This window comes from Drosophila bipectinata, chromosome 3R (genome assembly GCF_030179905.1).
Source record: "Drosophila bipectinata strain 14024-0381.07 chromosome 3R, DbipHiC1v2, whole genome shotgun sequence".
Classification (NCBI taxonomy): Eukaryota; Metazoa; Arthropoda; class Insecta; order Diptera; family Drosophilidae; genus Drosophila; species Drosophila bipectinata.
In genome coordinates this window covers 5,546,124-5,560,442 of record NC_091739.1, presented here as the reverse complement: position 1 = coordinate 5,560,442, position 14,319 = coordinate 5,546,124, and the positions used below count along the sequence as shown (strand labels likewise).

The 14,319-nt window shown below is 44.4% G+C and overlaps 1 protein-coding gene across 1 annotated transcript in view; it reads right to left on the bottom strand.

The window, feature by feature from the left end:
- The window catches only part of LOC108131045 (uncharacterized), an 85,353-nt gene that overhangs the window by 31,110 nt on the left and 39,924 nt on the right, over positions 1-14,319 (bottom strand). The window contains 1 exon segment of the mRNA XM_043211844.2: positions 6,931-7,018. Coding sequence (XP_043067779.2) covers positions 6,931-7,018 — 88 coding nt within the window.

Genomic DNA, 14,319 nt, shown 5'->3' with positions numbered 1-14,319 from the left:
TCCGAATCAAAATCCGAACCCAATCGCAGTAGCCACCACCCGACCGGGCCCAGACAAATTCAATCAATCAAACAAGGACCAGGCCAAGCAATGCCAATGCCGTTACGTGCCCGTAATGAAGTCCTGTCCAAATTTGCCTTTTTCTAAATTAGCACAAATGTTCTTTTTACGACGACCATAGCGGACAGCGGCCATGGAAATGGCTTTGGCTTTGGCCCTGCCCTGCTATCCTGGCATCCTATCTCCTGCTTTCCGCATTCCGGCCCTTGGATCCTGGCTGCTCTATCCAACGGGTCTGTGGCTCTGGCTCTGGCATTGTCTCTAATTTCTCATTAATTTGCAAGCGAAATCAGTGAACACGGTGCGGCGCTACCGAAATGACAACAATCTGAGGCCATACACTGAGCGGAAAAGTAATACAGGATTGTATATTTAAGCAAAAACTAAAAAATATAAAAGAAAGTCCTTAGATAGGTTTAAGATATTTACTTTTCGATAGGTATAGCTTTAATCAAAATAAGAAAATAACACAATGTGCATCAGTTTTGAATAAAGTAGTACTTGAAAAACTATCACTTCGCAATGCACAGTGTACCGATAAAAGTGAAGTGAGGCAACAGGGCGTATGAGCGCTCTATGCAAACGTCGCCCGTGGACGAAAGAATGCGAGTTGATAGAGGGGCAGGGGGATGGGCAGGTGCGACAACGACTGAATGCTCGTCAGGTGTTTGCGGTGGTTTTTCGAGTATTTTGCCAGAGACCAATGCCAACGAACGAACGGACGAACGGCGGTCTGTCAGCGCCACTGCCAAAGTCAATAAGAGAGACAACTGCGCAGCGACGTGAAGGCTGGGCAGATGGTGCCCCCGCTTTCGACTTAATTGAAAGGCGTTTATTTGGCTTTAAAAACGTAAATCAAATTCATTTAATTCGCCGCCCACCTCGGACTCTGCGCTTGGCTTTATCTTTTATGCTTTGAGCTTGAGAGACGCCCCCCGGGCTTTTTACCTTTGTCCCACAATTACAGGGCACTCGACACTTGGCCAACTTGTCTGTGGCAGATCTACATGGCCAACCGTATCCGTATCCGTATCCTCATCTGCATCCGCATCGACATCCGGCAGCTCATTTTATAGCTTGTATTTTAAGTAAATGTCTACCAACGCGGCCATTGCGCGACTCTGGCCAAGCAAATTTCCGCGCTTACACCACTTTGGGCAAACAAAAGGCGCTTGACATTGCCCGCCATTCGCTTTTGTTGGATTAGCTTTGATTAGATTTCTCTTGTTTGCAGCTCCTTTGGTATCCTGCCACAGAGTGTCACTCAGGAGAGCCACCTGTACCGGCAGAAGGAGCTCCGCACTGGGGAAAAATCTAGGTGTCATAATAAAAGAGCTCACAATATTTTCTTGTTAAACGGTGTTTAATATGTCCCATGGAAAGTTTCTATGTCTCAAATTTTTCAGTGTATAGACAAAGTTTATTGGTCCATGATTATATTATTTTGTCCGCCTCTCCTTCGGTTACTTGCTAATTTTTTTTTTGTTGACTCCAACTTCGAGGGCTGGCCCAGAGGTCGTTGAGTGCTTTAAAATTACATTTCCGTGTCGAAATTGCACCTGCGACTCTGACTCTGTGGAGTAGGAGCTGGAGTCGGACCAGGCACGGGAGCAGGCCATAAAATGGGCCACTCAATCTGTGTGACTCATTTTGTCAAATTATTTGGGGGATTTATGCGTTGGCAGCCATTTTTTATTCGCTTACTTTAATGGCAGTCAATTTATTGCCAATAAATTTGTAGCCAAAAAGTTTAGAGCAAGGCCGGGCCGGGCCGCGTCGGGCCGAGTAGCAAATTTTTATTTGGCCAAGTGATAAACTTTCAACATATGTGCGGGCCCCAGAGGGTCGACGCCGACTTGTTTCCGAGCTGCTGTTCTTTTTTTATTTTATACTTTTTGTTATTTTTTTGGCAGAGGATCAAAATTTTTGGCTAGAGAGAGGCCCAGAAACTGCAGTTAAATTCAATTTGTGCCGCGCTGCCTGCGAATGACAGGCAGCCAAAGTGCCATTTTAAGCGGCAGCCAAAAATTGTCGCCCCTCGTCCAAGGACTCAAAAGCCAACCAAGAGCAGGACTCGTTGTCGTCTTCATTGCAGCAGGATAATTTCTGGCGCGGCTTTGTTGGCGCGATAAAAAAGTTTTGGTGGGGTCCTGCCGCCGCAGCAGCAGCAGGGTCAGGAGAAGCATCAGGCCGGCTATGTATATATCCCTTATCCCTTGTTGTCCCTTTTATTTCCGTTGATTTAATTTTAAAAGGCGCCGCTCTTTCTGCTCTTCATTTCGCCCGGCTGAAGCACTTTTATTTATATACATTTAGCCACTGCGGGGCGCCGTTTTGCAAACTGTTTTGGCTCCGTTTAGTTGGCCCCAAAACGCAGGACATTGTCAGCCAGTCAGTAGGGTACTCAGTTAGTCACTCCGTCAGTCATTCAGTCATTCATTCATTCAGTCAGTCTGCCAGAGGAGAGTCATTCCATTCAGTCACTCATTGAGCTCACTCAGTTGAGCATTTGGCACTGACACTGTCCAAGAGGCAGCCAACCGTGCCTGGCACTCGTGTTTCGCCTTTGTCAATTTTAATGAATTAATGCGTATTTTATGTGAAAAGTTGCCACAGCAGTGGCTGGAAAGTTGCCGTGGCATAAAAGTAAATTAAATAAATTTATGTCCAAGAGCTGCCCGCCTCTGGCTTCTGGCTTGTGGCCCACTTCCGCTCCACTCCGATCTGCTCTGTCTATTATCTAAACATTAAACCTGGCTATTGATACAAAATCTGTACAAATTGAAAACGAAATTGTTTTGCCATTTAATGATTGTGCAAACTTTGGCATCCATTAAAATTATATTAAAAAGTTTACGCAGCTTTGCTGAATGTATTTGACCCGATTTTGTGGAGATTTCAATTTGCTTTAATTTGCATTGAGTGGAGGCGCTTTAAGGCCGAAACTTCTACCGATTTCGATGGGCAACTTTGGGTGGGACAACTTTTGACACTTGCCACAAATATAAATCGTAGCAGGCGGCATGAAAAAGTGTCAGGCTTTTGCGGTTGCAACACAAACTGCCAAGACTCATTTTTCACACTACGCACAAACAGTGGAAAGGATTGGGAAAATGGAAAACGCGCCAGAGTGATGGAGGAGTGGAGGAAGAACCAAGGAGATGCTTGACTGATTGTGCGCGTTTTGGGGCAAAAGTTTTTCGCATTAACTTCCGCTGCACGCCGCGTCGCATTTGAATGCGATTTTGATTTGTCACTCGCCGCCTCGCAACAAAAGCCGCCGCCTACTTAAACTTAGAGTTTAGAGCGGCGAAAGCGCTCGGCCCTTTCAACTTTTTCCGCCATTTCCGCTGCCGATCATTGGTTTCCGTTTCTTCACTTGCCGCTGCAAGTCGCAAGTCGAACTGCCAAGCCAGGAGAAAGGAGTGAAAGCGGAGAAAGCAACTCGACGACGTGCACAAGCGCATTTTGAAGTTTATGAAAAGGGCTGAGGCTGAGGCTGAGGCTGAGACTGAGGCTGAATGCTGAATCCGAAGCCGAGGCAACTTTTCTGAATAGATTAAGTTGAAAGTTTTGCTCATTTTCAGCATCGTCCCAATCGAGGGCTGTCGCTAAGACCGGGCGACAAAATTATATCCCGACCTCCCCCAGAAACCTTATAAAAATGGGAAAAATCAACGTAATGATGTCGGCAGGGGGAAGTCGGAGGAAAACTCCGCAGTCTGAAGATGGTAGACAGCAAACCAAAATCAAAACTTTGCCAAGTGTCATTAAAAGTAACCGAAAAAAGTGAACGAGATAGCGAGCGAGTTTATTTCCACTGCCGTTCCCATTTCCATTCCCAGGCTCAACTATCAACTATTATCTTGTTGATTTGCTTTCCTTTTTTATATTCCACTACCTTTTCAGGACTTTTACACGTAAGTCCTTTGAAAGTTTTTGGTGAGTACACAATGGAAAATTACATTGTAATATTTTTAAAAGGAAAATACAATTTTTACTGGTTTTTAAAAATAATTTTTATTTGAAAAAAATGTTAGAATTATACCAGAAATAGTGCTATAAATTGCAAGTGCAAGGTCTCGTTTTTTTGCCTGTGTAATGATTCTCTTCCTTGGCTATTTGAAATTTGAACTGGTCAAGAACCTCTGGTACAAAGGCCAAGTTAAGCCTTTTGTGGCCAACAATGAAAGGCAACGGCTAAGGGCGAGCAAGGGCTGCCAATTACGGGCCAACTTCTCGTTAGCCATGCAGCACAAAAATGTAATTGAATTATGAGAGCCAGCAACAATATGGAGCAAACTAATCAGCCCGGCAATAGCCAGGACGTGTCCATGTCCTTCGCTAATCAATTTGCCCATTGTACTGGGCCCGGTTGCCTTTGTTTGTCTCTGGCCCCAGCCCCAGCCCCAGCCCCGGCCCTTTGCTCTGCTTTTATTTATGAATACCGATGCGAGAATGCGAGAATAGGAGGCTCACGAAACGAGTCGGAGAAGCGGGGCCAGAACATATTGCATGTAATTAATCAGGAGCATTGCTATCTGGTTATGGTTTGCGGCGACTGCATCGACAAGCACACGCAATTTGCGCCGCCCACCGCAGGCGGATAATTGAATTTCAGTTTTGTGTGGCCAGCGTCGAGTATTATACTATATATTCGACATACGAGAGCACATCCACTTGAACTGGCCACCAGCACAACCGGCCATCCGGCCATCGTCGTCTTAACACCATCGATACCGATTCCCGTTCCGATTCCGTTGCTGCAGTCGATTGCCTTTTGCGAATTTCACTAATTGGCCACCAAAGAAGAGGTCCTTCGGGTGTGGGTTTTATGTTGATCCTTTCGCCCAGCCGAATAATTAATTAGGCACATTAAAGCAAGCCCTCTCGCCACGAGGCATTGTGTTTTATGGCCATTCGTCTCGGAATATTGTCTAATAATCGGATTTTTTGCATGCCAGTCCATTAAATGGCTGCGATAAGAGAACTGTTCGATATAATAATGCTCCCGGGATCGGTTGGTCTGCTGGGAATGTGGACAAGTGTGCCATCGGGTGGTTTTGATTAAGCACAAGGTGTTGATTGATTTGGAAACTCAAAGAGACTTAATTATTTTGAAGGGATTATGAGTGCGATTATGGCGGCGATTGTGATGGCGAAACCGATTTTCATGGGCAGTGGAATGCCAAAGGCGAGCAATTAATTGAAGGATTAATTTTCTTTTGTTTCCCGCCGCCTTTTCAATAATTTCCCAACGACTTCTGCACTGAGTCCCCGCCTTGGTCTCGGAGTAAAACCGCAAAAACTTGATGTTATCCGGAATTTTCCAAACCGAGACAAACCCACACACATATTAAATTTCAAAGTTTTTATTTTTCGCCGCAGTCGGAAAGTTAAGTAAGTTAATTAAAAACGAGCGGGCAGAAGCTGGGGGGATTGTTGTATATATTTAGCTTCCTAAATGAAAAATCCACCCATGAGTGCTGTTAACCTGATGATGAAAAGTAGGTAAAGCCAGAGACGACAACATATTTGCGATTATTTCCCACGCGGGCACTCAAGGCATAAAGAGCAATAAATTAAGAGGCGAAGGATGTCCTGGAAGCCGGTAGCGAGGATGTCTTTGAAGCTGCCAGCTCTCGGTTTCTCGGCCCCCCAGGGCAAGGCGGAGAAAGAAGCAACTGAGCTACAAGCCAAGCCACTTCAGGTGTAGATGAAAAATGTAATTATTTCCTAGATTTGCGCTCGCCATAAAATAAACATGCGGAAGGGAGCGAAGCGTTACGTAACGAAGGATATTTGCTGGATGCCGCGGGACAAGTCGAGCCCAAAAATCCGTCGAGCACTTCAAAAGGGCAAGCTCTAAAAAAAGAGAGAAACGTTAAATGTACATTTGGTCCTGCACTCGAATAAATAGTTCCTGGCCAGGGAAGCCGGTCTCAAAAGAACTGGCAGGGCAAATAGACGCCGAAGACTGGAGGCTGATGCTCATTAATTAAGGAAGTGGCAAATGAAAAGCCTGCGAAATACGCTGCTTCCAGGTCGTCTTTTTTGGTTGCTGACCCGACGAGCGGGCGCCACATAAATATACATAGAGCTATGTTTCTATATACCATATACACATAGAAGAAACCAGCCTCACCTGCCTCACCAAGGGGTGTGTGTATATAAATCAGTTTTATTTGCTTTCACTTGTTCTGCTCTAATATTTTTTTGGGCCACTCGCCTGGCATTTGTTTGCCCCGGCGTCGACAGCTGCTTGTGGCTTTCAACTGGTCCCCAATGCAGTTTGTTGTTGCCACCGTCCACCCCCTCGATTTCCACCCCCTTCATCCTCTGCTGTTGCCGCTCTTCAAACAAAAAAGTCGAAAATTAAATTATTAATTTATTGCCCGTTGCTTGGGACTCCCCGGTAGACGTCTCCCCCATCTCCCGAGCCCCAGCAGCCACCGTTTCTATGGGCCATTCACTCGCGCTTTTCAAAAACCAGCAAAAACTGCTGGAAAAACAAAAGCAGAACTGGGAAAAACGAGAAAATTGCTGTTGCTGTGGCAGAACATTTCGCGGTTTCCTTCGACATGCACCCTCGGCTCGCTAATTATTCATAAATTAAGAGCAGATAGGCTGCTGGAAGGGGACTTAATTTGCCATTTGTTTGTTTATTTAACAATTTGTGTTTGCCTGGCACAAGTGCGGAAAAATGTTCTTTGATTGGAGTTAATGTGCTAGCCGAGGAAAAGATCGATGTTGCTGGAGGATGGGAATCTCTAAAAATAGTTAACCTAAGAAATAATTGGGTGGAAAGCTAGGGCAATAAATTACTTTCCTAATTAAAATTTAAAGGTAAATAATAGTTGAAGAACTTACGATATTTCTCCAAATGGTGTGAATGCATCTTTCAATTGTTGCGTCTCGATTTCGGCACTTAGATCGCCCACGAAAATGTGAAACTGTTCTGTAAAGATAAAAACAAAGAGACAAGTTTTAGCGACAATTAAAATAAGTGAAAAGTTAAATCTGATTTGCTCAGTTCTGCCATCAAACCGCACTCGACGATTGCCCAGACAGGGACACTTGAGCAGGTGGACGTGTGTGCTTGGCCAAGAGGCAACTGGCTGAAATAGCAACGTGCAATTGTGCAATCTCCCACTCCCACACCCTCAGTGCTTAGGTCCTTGAGTTGGTCGGTGTCTGTTGCTGATTTGGGGCTTGACATTATCAAATGCCGCCTGTCAACCCAGCTGCCTTGGATTCCCTACCCCGCCAGCTCTCCCACACTCTGATTCTAAGGCTGAGCCTGTCACTCTCGTTGCCACTTTGCTCGCCGGTTGTTGCCGGCTATTTTTGGCACTCCAGCTTCGGCTCCGGCTTTGGGTCCGGGTCCGGGTCCAGCTTGAAGGTCCTGGTTCCGCATCCGGTTGCAGTTGCAATCGCCGGGTGCCAGGTGGACACAAGTGTCATCACAAGTGCGCCGACGTGTCATGTTTGCATCCACGCGTTGCGGCCACCAACAGTAGAGCTTCTGTTACTCGAAAGCAAGAGTTTTGTATAGAATATAAAGATGGCTTTAAGTCACTTTTTCACCTTTTCTTATTTTTTTTCTATTCCTTTAATTATTTATTTCAATTTGATGAGCTTTTTAAGCTTATCAAGGCCTGACTGTATCAATGAAACAACCTTTAGATCCTGGTAGCTTGGGGCCAGCCCTCGCATCCGTAACAAAATGACGTAGTTTCGCATTACAAGGAAATTGCACTTGAATGTGCCAGTCAGTGGTGTATGACTGGTGGGCGTGGCCGGCCCTAAATTCCCACTGCTATGCCCCTTGGCCACCTCATCATGTGTGCAGTGAAAACAGAGTTGACAAATATGCCAAAAAAGAAAACTCCCCCAGCGACATGAATTACAATTCTGGTGGGTGGCGAGTGGAAAGGATATTCCTCCCATTTTCGGTGGTACTGCGCGTCGTCCCGTAGCTGTGGATACTTTCATTTGTCTGTCCGTCCGTCCGTCTGCCGGAGAGACAGGAAGTTGTGCTAAGCGTCATTTCCGTTGTTTTGAGTGATTGCAATTGAGATACGGTTTTTGTGGTTTCTTTTTTCGGCCACCGCCGGGGATCGAGTTCTCTCTGGTCTGGCCATGGAGGAGTTCGTGTTGACGCTTCCCTTTTCACTTAAGCGGTTTAAATTGTGCAGAAATTTCGGGTGTCTGGTTAATGTTCTGTAAAATGTGACCTAAAAAATCCACACAAAAATATTTGGTTTAAATAAAATGGCTGATATAAGACTCTTCTCGCAGATTTTAAGCTTTTTCCTTTTAAATAAAACTATATATTTTCATAAGTGATTAGCCTAAATCCTGAACGACCTTGAATTGTAAAAATACTGATTCGAGTGTAGGTCACACAAAAAGGATTACATCGAAAATATTTGACTGGGCTGGGCATTCGGCTGGAATGGAATGGAATGTTGCCATTTTGATGTTGACACTCAAATGCCTTTATCTCAGTGGTAATAAATTGAACGGCAAATCCCCCAAATCAATCGCTGACCAATTTATTTTATGCAATCTCTGCATCCGGCACATCCCTGCCTCCCCCAGTGCCCCGATGGCCCAGCCGCATCGAATAGAGACAACAATTTATTGCCCTAACTAACAAAACTGCAGCTGCAATCGCTGCGTTTACAACAGCCCCGGCCTCCCCAGACCAGCGAAACAAAAACAAACCCCTCGTTCGAAATAAAAACTCCAGTTCGACCCGCGCCAACAACAAATGCCCATTAAATCTGCACCAGTTACAAATTTTTGTTGGTTTTTAGTCAATTGGTCAGTCGCAAAACAATTTGGACAGAGAATTTTATTTGCCAGCGGCAGATTTTTCAGCGTTTCCCTTTCTGGCAGGGAGGAGAAGGAGGGGTGGGTTAATTCAATGGCCCCGGCCAATTAAGTTCCAGTCCATAAAATTTGCATCAAAAGGCGACCGTTGACCTTTAGGCGCGTCCATAATTAAGAGGCCCAAAAATAAACCCATGCACCGGGCAGAGGCACAGTGTGCCACAATTAAAGAGTCGGTCTCCATTAAAAGCCGTTTCAACTTCACAGAGCGGGCATAAAGCAGCAGGCTGCAAATGGCCAAAAGAATTCGCAGCCCAACACCAGGGCCCGAAAATGGGGGAACATCCGGGATTAGGGGATCGGAGGATGCCGGGCGTTACGTAATTCGACATAAAAATATCGTAAATCTTAAATTAGAAATTTCGCACATTAAAAACTTGGAAATTGCATTTGGCTTTCTGGCTTCAGCCTGGTCGGCCTGCTTGCTTTCAGAAAAAAGCCCAGAAATTCAACCGAACAAATATTTACATTTAGAGAAATTTATGAATTCCAAGATAAGTTTAATCTTAAGAAAGTCTATATTAAGTAATCAAATTTTATTGAGAATTTGAATTAACAGAAGTAAAAAAAGTAAAAAATATATGCTTCTATCACTGCCACCTAATTAAAGAATTTTATTCAAGTGTATGGGTATGTTTTTGAGCCACAGACTGTGTGGGTATTTGTGAGCTGGAGCAAAAGTCGGCAAGGAATCAAGGGACCTCGGCCTGCATAAAGTCCATTGGCGCAAATTTTTAATGAGTTGGACATAAAAAAGTTTTAGCTTGTGAAAAGCTGCTGCTGAAATGAAGCCAATGAAACCCACACAAACACCCGCCCAGAAAGAGATGCAACCATATTGAGGGATAAAGACAGACAGCCCGACAAAAGCTGGGCCCATGGGCCTTTGTCTCTGTGGGGATTCGAGTGTTGTCCTGCCCGGCGTCTGCTGTTTTATTGCATATTCGTGAGTCAATCAGCGGCCAAAGGGAATCCTTGCCATCTTCTGCAATACCATTTTTCCGGCAGTCAGTCCCCTGCCACCCACTTTGTCAGTGGATCACGCATTCGTTTGTTCGACCTTCATCAATGCACGTCAGCTAATAAATACGTGCTGCATTTTGCCAGGACCTCCCCTGAGAAGGAGGAGCCCACGAGGTGAGGGGGTGGCAAGGAGCGAGAATGGCATCAGAGATGGGTCCCTCACGCAATTAAATTTCACTTCAGCGCTGCCAGTTCGCTTTAATTTGCCGAATTTAATTGAATTGCGAGCACATCAAATTGCGCATACGCCCCGATGTACGAACAGTCACCAGGACGAACCCACCTAGCGCAAAACTTTCTCCTAGCGCCGGCACCACTGAATTGCGATAAAAATGTGCACTAATTTCGTTGAAATTATAGATTTGTATGGTAATGTGTTTCAATTTGCCGGTATTTCTAATGCATTTCCCGTGCTCTCGATTATCGCACAAATGCGAGTTGACATTCAAATTCAAGTGATGAGGTATTATATGAGGAGTGTTCATCCGAACTGTGCAGCCTTCATTAGGGACCCTAATTGGAATGCAAATAATCAATGAATCTACTCAATGCTTTGTGCAGATGGAATATTCACCGATTTTGATTTTACTTTTCGGATCTTCAGACTCCAAAGTCATGGTTTTGTTTCACCAATTTGTTATCTCTCTAGGGCCGGGCTTTTTTTCTGGCGTTTGTCCAAACCAGAGTGACTACAAATGTGGTTGAAATGTGCGCGGAAAGCGACAAACCGCAAAAGTAGCTGAACAAACACAAATGTGCCAGGACGAATCGACAAAATAAAAATGCGAGGGAAAGGGTGCAAAGTGGAGGTAAACACTAATACACGTGAACCAACAAATGTGACGGACATGGACATATGTGTGCCATACCCCCACCCAAAACACCTCTAGCTCCCGCCCACGATCGCTCCGGCAGAAAATGCAAAATGCAAACACAAATATAAACACAGATGCTAACTAACCACATCAACATATCTGCATACGTGTACGGCGCACTCATAGCTGGGACTGCTGGGCAAACATATGAAAATGGAGATTTCCACTATGGTCCATTTTGATGTATTTTGCACCAAAATTATGTTACAACGCCACTCGAATTTGTACTGCCGGGCCCAAAAAGCCAAGCAATTACCAGGCATAAAGGATAACAACCCTAGGATTGCTGTACATTTTTCATGCGAACACTCGAGCGTGGAAATGCATGCCCTCTTGAATTAAATCAACAGAAGCTCAAGCTGAAAATGCCCTCTACAGGCTGAGAGCATATCACGGCAATCGCACGATTTCGAGTACTTCAGCCCACATTATAGCCATGGGCAACGCATCTGCTTGGCCCGAAGAGCCCTTGCCGCCCATTGTTGTCCAAATATAATTCATGGCTCAGCCAGACAGGTCTCGTTGAGCTGAGCTCTCGGATATTACCACAGCTGCAGAGGGCTGAAGCCAAATGAAGCCAAAACCAAATAAAAGTTGATTATCTGTAAATAAATTTCTGGGTTTAATTTTATACATCAAAAGCTCTGAATTTCGAGTCATCTATAGTGACGTTTATTTTGAATATAATTAAACAAAGCCTTGCATATATATTGTTACTTTTTTTGAGAAAATTGGATTCAAAAATCTTGTATATCTGGCTCAATTAAATCAGAAATGCTGGCCGAAATTTTAATTGGTTCGATATTTCATCGGCAAAAATATAAAAGGTGAAAAATAAGAATCTAAAATAATTACATCCTAATGAATATCGTTTTTCATTGAAAGGCTGAATAGTTTATAGTATTAAAAAGTTTTACTAAACTACGATTCCGATAGGGTCGAAAGGAATGGCTTTATGTAATATTTCTAGAGTTTGTACAAGCGAAAGCCAACCTGAAGTGCAATAGTCTTGCGGCGGAACTACTAGCGCTGTTTATCAAAGTAAACTCGGCATTTTCGGTTCATAGTTTCCTTTGTTGTTTACATTGTCAAATGGATTCGGAACCGGCGCTAAAAGCGAAGCGTAAAAGTGCCACAAAGTTAAAAGCGTTGCAGGTGCATGAGGCGCTACCGGAGCAGTCTGAAAGCGAATGGATTAAAACACGTGAAGCACGCGACCTCAAAGCGCATTATTTGTTGTAAAAAAGTATTACACACTCGCATACACCCTCTCACTCCAGCAGGGATGCCAAATGGCAATCACACACACAGACAGGGCCAGAGGGAGACGGGGTGCAGCAGGGAAAACCTAATAAGCTTTTGTGCAATTGCAAGCCATTGTGCTGCAGCTTTGCCCAGCCAACCCACAGAAAGCTAATTCAAACACCTGGCACAAAAGGTAGGAAAAACTCGTTGTGTGTGTGTGGGTGTAATATGCAAACGTCGAATGCAACAAAAAAAAAAAAAAAAGGGAAGGGAAAAAAGAGAAAGGATTTTTCCAGCCGCAAATGCATACAGCGCGTAACATTTAGCCTGCAAGGTTGGTGGTGGTGCGGCTGTGGTGGGGCATTAACACATGCGCCAATAAGTATGCAATGCGCTGTGACATTTTTAACACGCCCAACAAAGACAGCTGCAGCGGCAGCAACAACAGTGACAATCTCCAAACCGACGCAGCTCTATCTCTATTTCTTTCAGCCCAGCCTCTGGTCTTCTCTTTCCCCAGGATTTTCCACAGGAAATCACGGTTACAGTGCCTCAAAAGCAACCTCCTGAACGGGGAAGTTAGGTTTGGAATATATTTTTTAAAATAAAAATAATATATAATATTTTTTAACATAAGAGATATGCAATTTTGGAAAAGCTTGGTGCTTTTTGTTTTCCGTGTATTTGTCGCATCAGTTGTTTGGAATGTGTAATGCGCGTCACTGTTTGTCGAGTGACAAAATTAGATTTAAATATGCCCCACCCGCAAAACGCCTCTAGTAAAATGTCACCGCATGTCCTGGCCTTCAGCCCCCGCCTCCGCTCCTCCGCTCCTGATCCTGACAACTCTCATCCCGATGAAAATGAGCTGTCGGCAGGGTGAAGCGTTTTTCAGTCGCGCATATGGGACGCCAGCTAAGGCTGATTGTTTTTTATTTTTATTTTATACATCCAAAGCGGGGGAAAAGTTTCCTCCGTTTCATATAAAAATCAATTCCCGTTCCGACTATACATACATATACATTCATACATAAGCTTATGTGAAAAGTTTTCCCATGAAACTTAAGTTGCTCTGCTCTTGACAATAGAACAATGGGATCGAATTAAATTTCCAATAAACAATTATTCTCCTCGACGTGATTGTTGTCCTTTGATAAGTGCCGCCACTAAAAAATGAGAGAAATCCTTTTCTAATGAGCGTAAAACTATTGATCCGATTTGTAGGGGCTTAAGCATCTGGCTCATTAAAAAACACTACTTTGCCAGTAGTGCCAGTAGGGGCTGCCTGGGTTTCTTTGTTGCATTTGTTAGTTTTTTTTGGTTTTGTTTTTGAAGTTCTATTTTCATTTCCGCCCATTGTCTGTCAATCGACTCGGATCGCCTTCCTTTGGATGCGCTGCCACTGTCCTTGTCATTATGAAACGTAAAACGAAAACGATTTACAGTAATGCCAACACTTTGCCACCCTGCCACTGCCACTGTCTTTCAGTTTCACTTCCTCTCACCTTCCCTGCCTCATTTCCCCCCGTGCCATCGCCTGCTGGCTGGTCTCCTTGTCGCTGCCTTACATTGTTGTTAAATGAAGAAAGTATTTTTCAAATGCGAATTTCCGTTATGCTCCTCGCCCTCGACATGAAGACATTTTTGACTATTGTCTGGCGGCGAGGCAAGCTGAAAGTGGAAACTGAGGCAGCCGAAAACAGCAACAAAGTTCGTGCACCAAGAGAAAAAAGTGAGTTTTCTTAATGAAAGAAAATGAATGATCGAACCAAAAATGATTATATTCAAATGCTAATTAAAAACTAGCTAAAAACTTAAACCTTAATCCATCTTAATATTTTCTTTCTTGGGATTATATTCTTCCAGTGTGGGAAACTATTGCCAATGACAACGACAACGTTGACAACGAAAGGACGATGAGCACGACGCTGATGATGGCAAGCGTTTCCGCCTTTGTTGTTGCCACTGTTGTCGCAGCTTCAGTCAGCGTTGCTTTTGTTGTTGCTATTTTCGTTTCTTAGCGCGGGACACACAAAACATTGAATGACATTATCCTTTATTGCTTATCCCACGCTTTGCGCTCTGTGCTGTGTCCTGTGCCCGTGTCCTGTGCCGGGACCTCGTCAGCAGCTGCGCTCTACACATTGGCACGCAAAAACGGTCGAAGGAAGCGTAGGAGTCGGAGGGTTCGGGTCTAGGCGAAAAAGTCAAAAGGGCA